The sequence below is a fragment of the Capricornis sumatraensis genome, chromosome 2 (genome assembly GCF_032405125.1).
Source record: "Capricornis sumatraensis isolate serow.1 chromosome 2, serow.2, whole genome shotgun sequence".
Classification (NCBI taxonomy): domain Eukaryota; kingdom Metazoa; phylum Chordata; class Mammalia; order Artiodactyla; family Bovidae; genus Capricornis; species Capricornis sumatraensis.
Genome location: NC_091070.1, coordinates 47,626,196 through 47,638,631, shown reverse-complemented (window position 1 = coordinate 47,638,631; position 12,436 = coordinate 47,626,196). Strand labels below are relative to the sequence as shown.

At 41.1% G+C, this 12,436-nt stretch overlaps 1 protein-coding gene across 1 annotated transcript; it reads right to left on the bottom strand.

The window, feature by feature from the left end:
• Positions 1–9,625: 9,625 nt before the first annotated feature.
• LOC138073880 (pre-mRNA-splicing regulator WTAP-like) lies at positions 9,626–11,102 on the bottom strand. Its single transcript, XM_068965819.1, has 2 exons — positions 10,551–11,102; positions 9,626–10,333 (listed from the first exon to the last, which is right to left on the bottom strand). The coding sequence occupies exons 1-2, from the start codon at positions 11,000–11,002 to the stop codon at positions 10,273–10,275; spliced, it is 513 nt and encodes a 170-aa protein (XP_068821920.1). The 5' UTR covers positions 11,003–11,102; the 3' UTR covers positions 9,626–10,272.
• Between the last annotated feature and the right edge of the window lie 1,334 nt (positions 11,103–12,436).

Below are 12,436 nucleotides of genomic sequence, written 5' to 3'. Positions count from 1 at the left end.
ATTTATCCTGTCCCAAGGGAAAAAAAGACAAATGCAACAAGACAGAAAAGAATTAACATTCATTAGAAGCATTGTTTGCTAGGAAATATACTTATAGTATACCATATTTTTGCATGTATCATTTGTTACAACACTGTGAACTAGGCATTATTATCATCACATATTTTACTGATAAAAACTGAGACTTGAAACGTTAAAAATCTTTCCCCAAATCATATAGCAATTAAAAGATCCAGGAATCTGACTTCAGATCCCATACTCTCAGTCACTGTATTTTCCTGGATCATGGACACCTTCAGTAGTCTTCTGTTGTTCCTGAGTTGTTCATGGGGAATAAACCCATCTTCATCTATGCCTAATGGCTGAATAGCTGGAACATAAAAGCTAGTCAGCATGATCTGGTTGATGAGAGCCAGTTAAGGCTGAAGATGCATGGTTTTATAGCCAACAGACATTTAAAGAGGCAGAGAGAGTATGAACTAGTCCTATATGGAGGCAGTTGAATAATTTCTTGAACTGATTCCATGTCTTAATTTCCTCTTTTAAAAAAAGTAATTTCCCTAATTTGGTAGACCATCCTCTAATTATGGGGCTCATAGACGTTTATTCATTATATTAAAAATACAAGTTTTAATGCTGCAGTCTTCAGAGGCCTAAACAACAAGTAACAATTAGCTCTGTGGCTCTTGGCCAAGCAGTGCTAATGCCTAAATTCATCTCATATTTCACTTGGCCAGATTATAGAATGGCATTCTTCTACAGTAATTTTCCTTGCATCTTGACTCTCTGTCTTAAATGGCTCTACCGAGGAAATGAACCACTATTTGGACCTCCTTCCTTGCAATGGTTGGTTTTAATAGCACTTGCAATCTTTCCCATAATTTCCCAAGGTGACAGGTTGCTTATGTATTACCTGTTCACGTCTTCATTCATTTAGTCATCTAGTTCTTCCTTCTTGCCTCCTTCCCCTCTCCCTTCCTTCCACCCATCCTTCTTTCTTTCTTTCCTCTTTCATTCCTTTCCACTCCCCCCTGCTTTTCTTCCTTTCAACAAATAGTTACTAGGTTCTCAAGAAATGCGAGGCCCTTGTACTGAGTTCTGTGGGGGATACAGAAATATATAGATAGATGAATAAGTATTATGATTGATTTGTTCATCCATTTAATTAATATTTATTGAATGCCTCTGGTGTGCCTGGCTCTGGTTTGCAAGCTAGGAATGAAGTCTCTCTTCTCAGTGATTTGTGTTCCTGGATGTGTATTTAGTGGTGGTTTCATCACTCAGTCATGTCCAGCTCTTGTGGCCTTGTGGACTGTAGCCCGCCAAGCTCCTCTGTCCATGGGATTTCCCAGGTAAGAATACTGGAGTGGGTTGCCATTTCCTTTTCCAGGGAATCTTCCCGACTCAGGGATCAAGCCCATGTCTCCTGCATTGCAGGTAAATTCTTTACCACTGCACCACCAGGGAAGCCCCAGGGTGTGTATTTGTGAGACAAAAATTTATGTCAAGTACTGTGTGCATGCTAAGTCGCTTCAGTCGTGTCCAGCTCTTTGCAACCCTATGCACTGTAGCCTGCCAGGCTCCTCTGTCCATGGGATTCTACAGGCAATACTGGAGTGGGTTGCCGTGCTCTTCTCTAGCGGATCTCCCTGACCCAGGGGTTGAACCCACGTCCCTATGTCTCCTGCATCGGCAGGCATGTTCTTTACCACTGGTGCCACCTGGGAAGCGTGAGGTCAAGCAAGTAATAGTAAGAACTATAGAGAAAAATGAAGCAGGGAATGGACAGAGAAGTGATGGAGGTGGTGTGGTTTGGGACAGCCTCTCTGTTAAAATGATATTTGATCAGAGAAACATTTATCTAAGGGAAGAACAAGTACCAAGGCCCTCAGGAAATTCATTTCTAAGAAGGAAAAAGGTGTTAAGGTAAACCCATATAACAGAAGTTAGAACAGGTAAGTGATGTAAAGAATGCATGGATGAAACAGCTGCTGGGTGAGGTCAGAGGGAGAGGAGATACCTGCTGGGGAGGAGGGGCAATGAAAGAGCACAACCCACTTCCTAAGGGCTAACACACACTCTAACACCTTAGGTCCTTCCTTGAAGAGTGACCATTCTCCTCCATTACAAGATAGTTGGGTGTGCACCTAATTAAGGTGCCCTTTGCTTAAGATGCTGAGATTTTAATAGAGATGAAAATAAGTTTCATCATCTGTCTACTTTCCCTTCTGGTTTTAGGCTCCTCTAAATCATATTTCATATTTGTAAGAAGACTAACTGTCTGCTCATGTCCAGTGTTGCCCCACCAAAGACTAGAAGGTCAAGAGATTACTCCTGTTTTTAGACAGCTGTGCCTTGTGCTCAAGATTAGGTCGCCTTTATTTTTACTTGCTTTGGTCATCTTGGTGAGGTCCTAGCTCTTCTATTAGGATGCAAGTGCCCCAGTGAAAAAGGAAACACTTTACCTTTGGCTCTTAGCCAGAGAGAGTTCAAACAAGGAACTATAAAAATAAACTAGAAGATTATATCATATTTTTATTTTTAAAATGGGATGCTGGCAAGAAGGGAATATAGGTCTGTAAGTGGAGAGAGAATGAAGAGAAAGAGCACAATGTGATGGGAAAGAAGAGAAGAGAAAAAAGGATATTTAATTTTACAGAAAGAGATATGTATCCAAATCTTGAAACTTATCCAATTGAGACCTTTTGAAATATAGGGATAGACACATTTTGAAGAGCAGAAATACCTTGATAAACTACTTGAAGCAAAGATGTGATCATAGGGTTGAGTGTGGGGATCTGCAGGAGCTGAGGCAAACTCATGACAATTGAAGTGGGGTGCCTTAGAAATGAACAGGGATTTAGAGGGGGCTGGAGGTAGAAGGAGAGACAGGAGAGAAAGCAGAAGAAAGAGAGAGAAAAGCAACAATATGGAGGGTGACTGGTGCCCAAAGCAAGAAAATGACCAAGCAACAGATATCTGTTTTTGAATTTTAAATTATTTCTGCTGCAATGTAGATTTTTCTTTACAAAACCTTCAGTAATGTTTTCTCCTTGTTCAAAAGGCCTTCACTGCAGGGTGTATTGGGGTGAGATTAAGGATAAGAACAACCCATGGCAGAGTAGGGTGGCTTCCCTGGTGGCTCAGAGGTAAAGAATCTGCCTGCCAATGTGGGAGATGTGGGTTTGATCCCTGGCTCAGGAAGAGCCCCTGGAGAAGGAAATGGTAACCCATTTCAGTATTCTCGCCTGGGAAATCCCGTGGACAGAGGAGCCTGGGGAGTTTAGTCCATGGAGTTGCAGAGTCAGACATGACTTAGTGACTAAAGAACAACATGGCAGTGCAGAGTTGAGCTCGACAGGAATGGATGATGAGAGAACTGCTGATCTTGGTATTCACTCAACAGACGCAGATGCAGAGTCAGCCATCTAGAGGGCCCCTACCCGCAAGCTCCGCTGAAGAAATGAGCAGAAATCCCAAGGCTGCCACTGCATTTTTCTACAATTGATAACATGGAGATTTTAATCTGTCTTTACCTAGACATTAAGAAATAGATCCACACCAGTTGATATCCAGATTACATATACTTAAAAAGTTTTTGTTAGAGTTCATGTATCAGAACTTCAGAAGTGAAGATGAAAGCTAAAACTCCAGTGCTCAACATGAAGGGGAAGGGAATGTTTGAAGTATAGCACTAAGTGGTTCTTCCTTTTAGTGCATGGGAAGCAAGCTGGCTTTTGTAAAGAATTATCTGATTTGTGTGTCTCTCAGGAGGGACTTTCACGGAAGTGGGTCTTTTCTATGGGGAATCTGGAAGTGGAGGGGTTCTGCACTATTTCTTCTCATAGCCCTGAGGGCACATTTGAAAACTTTGAATATCCTACTTAATTTCTTTCTTTTTGAAGCTGTGGAAAATCCCAGCTATCTAGAGAGGGCAAACTTGTGGAAGGCTGAGCAAGGAGATGCCTGAGTCATTACTGTGCTCTTTGCTTTGAATACTAACCATGAGCAGTGTGTGTTCAAACCCTACCTTCAGTCCTGTTTGGAGGCTTCTGGTTTCTGATAAGATGATCCACCCAGCCTGGGTTCCTGAATCCTTTTCTGTGTGTGTGTGTGTTCTGTCACTCAGTCGTGTATGACTCTGCAACCCCATGGACTGTAGCCTGACAGGGATTTTCCAGGCAAGAACACTGGAGTGGGTTGCCATTTCCTACTCCAAGGGATCTTCCCAACCTAGGGATCAAACCCTCATCGCTTTTGTCTCCTACACTGGCAGACGGATTCTTTACCACTGTGCCACCATGCTACAGAAGCCAGAGGGAAATCAGTGGGTCTGGTAGACTAATATAAACAAACAAACTCCAAGGAACACTGAGGCAAAGATTTTGCCTGGGTTTCAGAGTGTGTGAAATGGCAATGTTTGGAAGAGAGTTGGACCAGATCTCTACTGTCCAACGTGGTAGCCACCAGACTCAGGTGGCTATGGAGTGCTTACAATGTGGCCAGTCTGAATTGAGATGTGCTGCAAAGGTAAAATATCTCATCCCCTCACCCCTGCCAGATTTTTGTTTTTTGAATACTTACTATAAAAAAGGGAAGTTGATATATGTCACTAATTCATTTTTATATTGCTTACATACTGAGATGATAATGTTTTGGATTTACTGGATTAAATAAAACATATTACTTATATTAGTTTCTAGGGCTGCTGTAACAAAGTGGCCACATGGACTGTAGCTTGCAAGACTCCTCTGTCCATGCAATTTTCCAGGCAAGAATACTGGAGTGGGTTACCATTTCCTCCTCCAGGGGATCTTCCTGACCCAGGGATCCAACCCACATACCTTGTGTCTCCTGCATTGGCAGCTGGATTCTTCACCACTAGTGCCACTTGGGTATAGATTGAATAGCTTAGACAACAGAAATTGATTTTCCCACAGATCTGGAGCCTGGAAGTCCAGAGTCTAGATGTCAGTGGAGTCTGTTTCTTCTGAGGCCTCTCTTGTTGGCTTTTAGATGGCTGTCTTCTCCATGTATCTTCATATTGTCATTCCTCTGTATGTGTCTGTGTCCTAATTGCTTCTTTTTGTAAGGACATTAGTCTCACGGAGGTAGGGCCCATCCCAGTGACCTCATTTTAACTTAATTAAGATAAGACCTCTTTAAAGGTCCTAACTCCAGATACAGTCACATTCTGAAGTACTGGAGATTAGGATTTCAACATATGAATTGGAGGATAGGTGCTCATTCACCCTATATCATTATTAAAATTAAACTCACCTGTTTCTTTTTATTTTTTAAAAATGTGGCTACTATAAAATTTAAAATTATACATGTGGCTGCATTAGATTTCGGTTGGACAGGGTTACACTAGACTATAACTCCAAAAGGGCAGACTCCTTTAAATGTTGTGAGTGCCAAAGAATTGATGCTTTGAACTATGGTGTTGGAGAAGACTTTTGAGAGTCCCCTGGACTGCAAGGAGATCCAACCAGTCCATCCTAAAGGAAATCAGTCCTGAATATTCATTGAAAAAACTGATGTTGAAGTTGAAACTCTAATATTTTGGCCACCTGATGCAAAGAACTGACTCATTTGAAAAGACCCTGATGCTGGGAAAGATTGAAGGCAGGAAGAGAAGGGGATGACAGAGGATGAGATGGTTGGATGACATCACAGACTCAATGGACATGAGTTTGCGTAAACTCCGGGAATTGGTGATGGACAGAAAGGCCTGGCATGCTGCAGTCCATGGGGTCGCAACGAGTTGGACATGACCAAGCAACTGAGCTGAACTGAACTGAACTGAATTGAGTTTCCTAGTACCTTGAACAGTTCAGTCACTCAGTAGTGTCCAACTCTTAGTGACCTCATGAACTGCAGTATGCCAGGCCTCCCTGTCCACCACCAACTCGTGGAGTTTACCCAAACTGATGTCCATCGAGTTGGTGATGCCATCCAACCATCTCATCCTCTGTCATCCCTTCCTCCTCCCACCTTCAATCTTTCCCAGCATCAGGGTCTTTTCAAATGAGTCAGCTCTTCACATCAGGTGGCCAAAGTATTGGGGTTTCAGCTTCAACATCAGTCCTTCCAGTGAACACTCAGGACTGATCTCCTTTAGGATGGACTAGTTGGATCTCCTTGCAGTCCAAGGGACTCTCAAGAGTCTTCTCCAACACCACAGTTCAAAAGCATCAATTCTTCGGTGCTCAGCTTTCTTCACAGTCCATCTCTCACATCCATACATGACTACTGGAAAAACCATAGCCTTGACTAGATGGACCTATGTTGGCAAAGTAATGTCTCTCCTTTTCAATATGCTATCTAGGTTGGTCATAACTTTTCTTCCAAGGAGCAAACGTTTCAATTTCATGGCTGTAGTCACCATCTGCAGTGATTTTAGAGCCCCCCAAAATAAGGTCTGTCACTGTTTCTACTGTTTCCCCATCTATTTGCCATGAAGTAATGGGATCAGATGCCATGATTTAGTTTTCTGAATGTTGAGTTTTAAGCCAACATTTTCACTCTCCTCTTTCACTTTCATCAAGAGGCTCTTTAGTTCTTCTTTGTTTTCTGCCATAAGGGTGGTGTCATCTGCATATCTGAGGTTATTGATATTTCTCCTGGCAATCTTGATTCCAGCTTGTGCTTCATCAAGCCCAGTGTTTCTCATGATGTACTCTGCATATAAGTTAAATAAGCAGGGTGATAATATACAGCCTTGATGTACTCCTTTTCCTATTTGGAACCAGCCTGTTGTTCCATGTCCAGTTCTAACTGTTGCTTCCTGACCTGCATACAGAGCCTGCCACAAATATGAGCTTGAACAAGTGGCTGAATGTCAAACAAATGAGCACTATAGGCAATAGGTAGGGTGAGAGAGGATTTTAGGTGTGCATCTCTATAAGATCCCTTGCCCTGGTGTTTACCTGAGTAGCTTGTGGTTAGCTGCATTGCTACCATGAAGGAGGAAAATAATAGCCATCCTGACAGCTGTCTAACAGTACAGAGGTGAGTCTGCCTGGGGCAGTGGTAGTTTACAGTTGGTGTAAGCAGGCATACTGCTCTTCAAGACTTCTCCCCTTCTTAGCATCCTTCACTTTGAGAGTTGTGTGCTAGAATGAAAGGAGGCAGGTCTTGAGGGTTAGTGTCAAGAAGGGTACAGACTATAATATCAGAGAATTTCTGAAGTTCCCAGGAGGTCACAACATAGAGTCTTCTTTCACAAAAGTCATTTAAAAAGACTATTTCAAAAATGTTTTGAAAAATTAAATGAGCTAAGTTTCTTGAAAAATGTAAAATTACAAAATTGATGTAAGAAGAAAGAGAATGTTTGAGTTTGAGGTGGTGATTAAAGGCCTTCATCCCCAAAAACTTTAGACAAAAATGGCTTCATGGGAGAATTCTACCAAATTTTCAAGGAAAGAAAATCAATGTTCTATATACATTTTTAAAATAAAGAGGAAAACCTCCCAACTCATTTTTTTTTAGGCTAGTATGACCTTCAGCCAAATAAAGACAGCACAGGGAAAGATAATAGGTCTGCTTAAGAATGCCATGTGAAAATTCCAAATAATAATCCCTAAGTCCATTGGTATATTACAGATATCAGATCAAGTAAGGATGGTTTAGCTTCAGAAATCCCAATTCAGTATCTTAATTGACTAAAAAGTTTTTCATGGTTGTTTTGATATATGCAGTACAAACTTTCTATTAACTTCAACATCTATTAATGATTCAAAAACAACTCTGCTGCCTGGCTCTCACCATGTCAGTTGAGTTACATGCTTCCCACGAGTCAGTTGTGTTTGTTCTTGTACAAAGCTCTTTGTACCAGTTGTACTTAATATTGTAATTATGTACTTTAGTTAAATATTATCTAAACTAAAGTATGAAAAGAGAATTGTTTTGCTGAAAGCTCCATTGAATGTTTTCGAAAGATTTGCTAAAGGCAAACCACTAATAAATATTGCTATCAGATCATTGTCATTTCTATCATATTAAAAGCAAAGACTTCAGTCCTACATCAAAAGATTGATCAATGAATATGGATTTAATAAGTTAAAACAAAAATTTTAATGAGTGCATCATTTTCTATAATTCTCTATCCTTACTGACTTTTATTCATTTACTAATTGTTACCAATAATGTCAGATACAAGGGCTCTCATTGTATTATTTTGAAAAACAACACTGTCTGAATTCCCAGTATCACCCCTTCCATTCTTTTCAACCTTTCATTTGATTATGAAGAGGACTTGTAAGTGAATTAATACACTTTCATCCTACCTAGCTTGCTGTGTCACTGCATGAGTAGGAAAGAAGATGTGTTAGACTGTCTATGTTAGGACACCCCCCCACCTCTTGCTCACTGAAATGATTAAATCTATAGGAAGTCAAAAATTTCAGGCTCTTAAACATTCCCATTTATTTTGTGTCACTTCTGAAACTGTTTTCTCATCATTCTGTCGACTTTGTATTCCTGAATCTGAATAAAAATACAGTATCTGAAACCTCTCTCTGTTCCCCTTTTGCCCTAGATCTCAGTCACTAGAACTATTTTTTTTCTTGTTGTTGTGGAAATGTACTGGCATACCATTTTATAACTTCTTTCCTAGAATTGTGCAATTGGAAATTGTATTCCAGAACCCAGATTTCTGGAAAAATAACAATGTTTCAACTTTTTTTTCTTATGATAAGAGGGAATTCTGGAAAAAAGCATCATAGAAGGGTGCTAAATATGATTTAGTTATGGACACTTGCTGGACTCTTGCCCATCACTTTCTTTCTTGATATAGGTAAAAACTATGTATTTTCTCCTTTTGTAGTGTGTATAGAGAAAACCAGAAGTGGAGTGTAAAATAGGAGATGGTCAAGGTGCAGAGTTTCTTTTTAAAGGGCTTCCTTGATATATAATCCACATATCATACAATTCAAGCATTTAAAGTATACAATTCAGAACTTCCTTGGAGGTCCAGGAAGACTTCACACTTCTGTTGCAATGGGTGCAGGTTCGATCACTCATTGAGGAACTAAGATCCTGTATGCCACATAGTGTGGCAAAGAAAAAAGGGTACGATTCAGTGGATTTTGGTACTTATCATAATTTTTTTTCCAGTTTTATTGAGACTGGCGTACAGCTCTGTATACATTTGTGTACCACATAATGATTTGACTTACGTATTATACATCATGAGATAATTATCATAATAAGTTTAGAGAGCATTCACCCTCTCATATAGACACAGAATAAAAGAAAAAATTTTTCCCTTGTGGTGAGAACTCCTAGGATTTACTCCCTTAACAACATTCTAATATAACATACAGGATTAATTATATTAATCCTGCTGAACATTGCATCTCTAGTATTTATTAATCTTATAACTTAGAAATTTTTACCTTTTGATCACCGTCATCCAGTTCTCCTTCCCCCTACCTGTCACCTCTGGTGACCACAGACCTGATCTCTTTTCTGAGTTTTTTTTTTTTTTTTTTTTTTTTTTTCAAGGCACATTTAATTTAATATCAAAAGTGCAATACAAAAGGCCCAAATACAATGAAGGAACACATTCCCCCATTAACACCAACGACAATGCTCTTTCAACATGTGCCTGTTGAATGGAATGGGGATTTAATCAATTTCACTACTGAAAAAAATAACGCAGTGAGTCTCATCACAGCCAATATCCTTATACAATCTAGTTGTGAAATGAATGTTTATAACGCTTCAAACAGTTTAAAACCTGAAGTTTGACACCACACCTTCATGTTTGTACAGTCCTCGGTAAGATTATCTACAGTATTAGCAACCATTCAAAGAACAAATCATTGAGTAAAACCACACTGATTTAAGGCTCAATCAAGTAATATAGAGCCCCAAACGAAATGGTTAAATAGATGAACTACTTGTACTGACATCTATTATTTGATTCACTCATGACTATTAAGTTGGTTCTTAGCAAATAAACCCTTTAAAGGCAAAATTCACCTCATTTGAGTGTGACCCAGAAGTTCAACAACAATCACGAAGTCCACGGTCTTATTGGCAAAACTGATATACAGTGTCTCTAAGTCACTATGCTCAAGGTTAAGAGCGATGCATATTCCATCTTTACATTTACTGGAATTTTACATGTTCAATTCATGGTTTTAAATCTCTAGGTTTTCATTCCTCCAAACTGTCTGAAGACACAGTGTGCCACAGACTTAAGACTTCTGTTTCTCCCTCTATTTTCTTCAAACAGAAACATTTCTCAAGTGTCTACATGTTCTAGAAGGGGAATTTTTCGGAGGTGGCCACTTCTTCGGAATAGTCCGACGCCATCAGGCCTCTGAAGCAAGGGGAAGGGGAAGAGAAAAAAGCTGAAACACAAGGTTCATCTGGTAAGTTTTACATTAACCTTTACAAGCTGGATAGTATAAGAATGTGGCTTTTTGGCTCAAAAAGTCTGAGTCTTGGTGTGGAAACGAGTACGTGGCTGTCCCACCACAGCTTTCTCGCAGTGGGACTGTCAGGGAAGTCTTGACTGGGGAGTATGATTTGTTTACCTATCAGGCGTAAACTTCCAGGCACTCAGTTCATTTTGGGCTTGTTCCAGTTTGTCTTTAGTCTGTTCCAGTTCACTTTTCATTTTTAGGAATAACAAGTTGATCGCTGGGTCCACCATTGTTGATCTCAGTTGTGCAACGCTAGGCTGCTGGACTTGCTTGAGGTACTGGATCTGAGTAGTACACTCTTGCATTTCTTGCTCCTTGGTTGCTAGTCGCATTACAAGAATGTTTTCCCTGCGTGCAGATTCTTGCTGCTGCTGCTTTAGTTTTTCTTCAGATTCCCTTAAGCCAGTTACATCATTAGAGTTGAGATCTGTGTACTTGCCCTCCAAAGCTTGCACATATGCTTCATACTGTTTCCACCTTAGAATTAATTCATCTCGTGCCATAACTTTGAAGTCTGTTTCACTCAGTCGAACCTTTTTGGGAAGAGGTTCTTCGTTGGTCATCTTGAATCCTCTCCAAACGGAGGCCGCGCCGGCGCCCGCCCAGTCACATAGGCCGACCCCGCACTGTCCTCTCGCCGCCCAGGGCGCCCGACCGCGCCGCCGCCGCCAGCCCCCGCGCTCCTCCTCTCTGAGTTTTTTTTTAAAGTATAATTATTAGTTTCTGGTGCACCCTATGGTGATTTTGATATTTCGATTCATTACAAATTGATCACCACAGTAAATCTAGTTACCATCTATTGCAACACAAATATGTTACATTATTATTGACAGTATTCCACATGCAGTGCATTTCATCCCTATTACTCATTTATTTTATACCTGGAAGTTTGTACCTCTTTATCTTCCTCACCTTTTCGCTCATCCCTGCTCTGACAAGCACCTGTTTGTTTTTTGTGTCTGTGACTCTGATTCTTGTGGTTTTTTTTTTTTTTTTACATTTATTCATTTTTGTTTTTTGTTCATGGGGTTCTCAAGGCAATAATACTGAAGTGGTTTGCCATTCCCTTCTCCAGTGGACCACATTTTGTCAGAACTCTCCACCATGACCCGTCCATCTTGGGTGACCCTACACAGCATGGCTCATAGTTTCATTCAGCTAGATAAGTCTGTGGTCCATGTGATCAGATTGGTTAGTTTTCTGTGACTGTGTTTTTCAGACTGTCTGCCAGGATAAGAGGCTTATAGAAGTTCCTGATGGGAGAGACTGACTGAGGGGGAAACTGGGTCTTGTTTTGATGGGTGGGGCTCAGTAAATCTTTAATCCAATTTTATGTTGATGGGTGGAGCTGTGTTCCCTCCCTGCTATTTACCTGGGGCCAAACTGTGGTGTAGGTAGTGAAGATAATGGTGACCTCCCTCAAAAGATCCCATGCATGTGCTGCTACACTCAGTGCCCTGAATCCTGCAGCAGGCCACCACCAACCCACGCCTCTGCCGGAGACTCCCAGACACCCACAGGCAAGTCCAGGACAGTCTCTTGTGGAGTCACTGCTCCTTTCTCCTTGGTCTTGGCAGACAAGGTTCTGTTGTGCCCTCCAATAGTCTATTTCCCAGTCCGCTGTAAGTTCTGGCAGCTCTATGGTGGGGTTAACAGCAACCTCCTCCAAGAAGGCTTATGCCATCCCAAGTCTGCTGCACCCAGAGCCCCTGTCCCTGCAGCAGACCACTGCCTATGCGTACCTCCACAGGAGATGACAAACACAGTTCTATCTCAGTCTCTGGGATCCCTGGGTCTTGGTGCACAGAAGATTTGTTTGAGCCCTCTGAGTGTCTCTGGCAGGAATGGGGTTTGATTCTAAACACGAATTCACCCCTCCTACCATCTTGCCAGGACTTCTCCTTTGCCCTTGAACGTGGGGTATCTCCTCACAGGCGCTCCAGCACCTACCGTCTTACTGGGATTTCTCTGACCTTGGACGTGGGGTATCTCCTCCA